This window comes from Fulmarus glacialis, unplaced genomic scaffold, assembly GCF_000690835.1.
Source record: "Fulmarus glacialis isolate BGI_N327 unplaced genomic scaffold, ASM69083v1 scaffold17620, whole genome shotgun sequence".
NCBI lineage: Eukaryota > Metazoa > Chordata > Aves > Procellariiformes > Procellariidae > Fulmarus > Fulmarus glacialis.
The window spans coordinates 600-2,781 of record NW_009188492.1 but is presented as its reverse complement, the minus strand read 5'-3'; the positions used below and the strand labels follow the sequence as shown (position 1 = coordinate 2,781).

The 2,182-nt window shown below is 57.1% G+C and overlaps 1 protein-coding gene across 1 annotated transcript; it reads right to left on the bottom strand.

Annotated features, from left to right (window-relative positions):
- Positions 1-164: 164 nt before the first annotated feature.
- Positions 165-1,103, bottom strand: LOC104077625 (transmembrane protein 121-like). Its single transcript, XM_009578916.1, has one exon. It carries the CDS (start codon positions 1,101-1,103, stop codon positions 165-167), a length of 939 nt encoding a protein of 312 aa, XP_009577211.1.
- Between the last annotated feature and the right edge of the window lie 1,079 nt (positions 1,104-2,182).

The window sequence follows — 2,182 nt, the reverse complement described above, 5'->3', positions numbered from 1 at the left end:
GGGGGCCCTCACCATGCAGCCCTCAGGGACTGGAGCAGCTTCGCCCAGGGAGGGAGGGATCAGGGTCATTGCCCTCTGTCCAGGTGGGGAGCTCAGTGGCCTGCCTTGGGTTTGCAGGTATGGCCAGGTGTGGCGGTGTCCAGGCTGTGGCTCCTGCTGGCTTGTCACGTGTTGTCTTGGGCCAGTTCCTCAGGGCTGGCAGGCTGGTCCCGGGACTTGTGCAGCCCTGGGGAGGGCTGGGCCTGGGCGCTGTGCTGCAGGGCCAGGTCTGGCCCCAGGGGTGCATGGTGCCGGTGCCGCTGGTACTGCACAAACGTACAAACCTTCAGCCCAATGGCCAGCATGTTCTTGCCCATGAAGATGCTGGAGACCCGGGCGTCCCTGAAGAAGACCATGTTGCTGCCTCGGATGAAGATGGTGGTGATGTTGACAGTGAGCATGCTCAGCATGGGGTACAGCATCATCCGGTGTGGCATGATGCCGATCCCTTGCATGCTGATCTCACAGAGGGACACGCAAGGGAGGACCAGGAGCAAGATGTAGCAGTAGAAGAACATGATACCCTCAGCCCAGAGCGGCAGCCCCTTCTTCTGGGGCTCCCACAGGTTGGCCTGGATGTCCAGCACGTCCAGCATGTCCACAATGACCCAGAAGAGGCGGTTGCGGAGATCTTCTTTCTTCTTGAATGTTCTGACGTACTCCATGTGCTCCGTGGCTACCAATAACACGTAGAGGGCTGGGATGCAGACGGAGAGCAGCAAGGTCAGCGCTTTGCGGGCTAAGAGATCCAGGCTTTTCCGGTCAGCTTTATAGTTCTGGTATACAAAGTAGACTTTGATCTCCAGAACAAAGACATACAGGAACCAGAGGATCATGGCGTAGCCCCGCTTAGCTGTCTTTACCTCTGCCCCGACCCAGATGGCCACGTAGCGGAGCACCAGCAGGAAGCACACGTCACCCACTGCCACCATGACACAGATGCCCAGCTTCCTGGAGCCCTGGCTCTGCTCCACCAGGTAGGCATCCATGAGGACGAGGCTGGTCATGATGAGCACAGTGGAGAGGCACACGTGGGGCTTGCTGACAGGTGGTGGGGGAACCATCCTGCACAGAGGAACAGGCAGGGCTGTCAGGGAGTTGCTGGGATTCCCCATCCCCACCCTTGGGCCCCCTTCTGCCCCACCTCTCCCCAACAACTGTGGATGGCTGAAAGAAGATGGGGGGGCGTTCATAGACTTTTCTCCCATCCTATGTGCCTGGTTTGTTCCAAACCTGCAGACTCCTAGCCAAAGTGCTCCTGAGACTCCTGGCCAGGCCATCCTGGCAGCACATGCTGGCTGAAACCCAGCTCCTAGGCTGCAGGACGTGCTGCACACCCTTTAAGCTCTCGGGATGCTACCGCCTCTTCCAGTAGCTGATCACGCTGGTTAGTCTCTGCCGCTGTGAAGGGTACATGCCTTATTTTCTATGGGATTTCCCAGCTAGTGGCACTGGTTATATTCTCCCCAAAAGGCACACCTTAGGGTCCCCAAGCAGGTCCTTAACTGCTATGATCCAGGACTGCTCTCTTTTTAGTCCTTTAAGCTCTCGGGATGCTACCGCCTCTTCCAGTAGCTGATCACGCTGGTTAGTCTCTGCCGCTGTGAAGGGTACATGCCTTATTTTCTATGGGATTTCCCAGCTAGTGGCACTGGTTATATTCTCCCCAAAAGGCACACCTTAGGGTCCCCAAGCAGGTCCTTAACTGCTATGATCCAGGACTGCTCTCTTTTTAGTCTCCTTTATTTTCATGCACAGTATGAGGTGAAGGATTGTTTTTAGCCTGGCTGTCCTGTGGGGTGGGAGGGAAGAAATCGGCCCAACATCTTCAGTTTCCTTCAGCCTCATGCTCCCCAAGAGCTCTGCCTACAGCTGTTTGCCCATGTCCACCCTGTCTCAGCACAATAAACTGAAAGCAAGAAAAAGCAGCACCAGTCCACAGCTCCAGGACACAAGGAGCTCTGCAACAGGCCCTCAATTTCAGCTGGATGCTCAACTTTCCCAGGCTGGGGCAGAGCAAAGCACAGTCCCCAAAAGCACCCTGCCTGCCTTGGACAGCACTGGGCTGTCAGGCTCCCTCCCCATGGCCAAACACAGCTGCGGGCAGCCGCTGCGCGCCGCTGCTAGAGGGAGGGCGGGGTCG

What these genes read in the sequence shown, in the direction of transcription:
- LOC104077625 (XM_009578916.1), bottom strand. Translation starts at nt 1,103, where the DNA reads ATGGTTCCCCCACCACCTGTCAGCAAGCCCCACGTGTGCCTCTCCACT.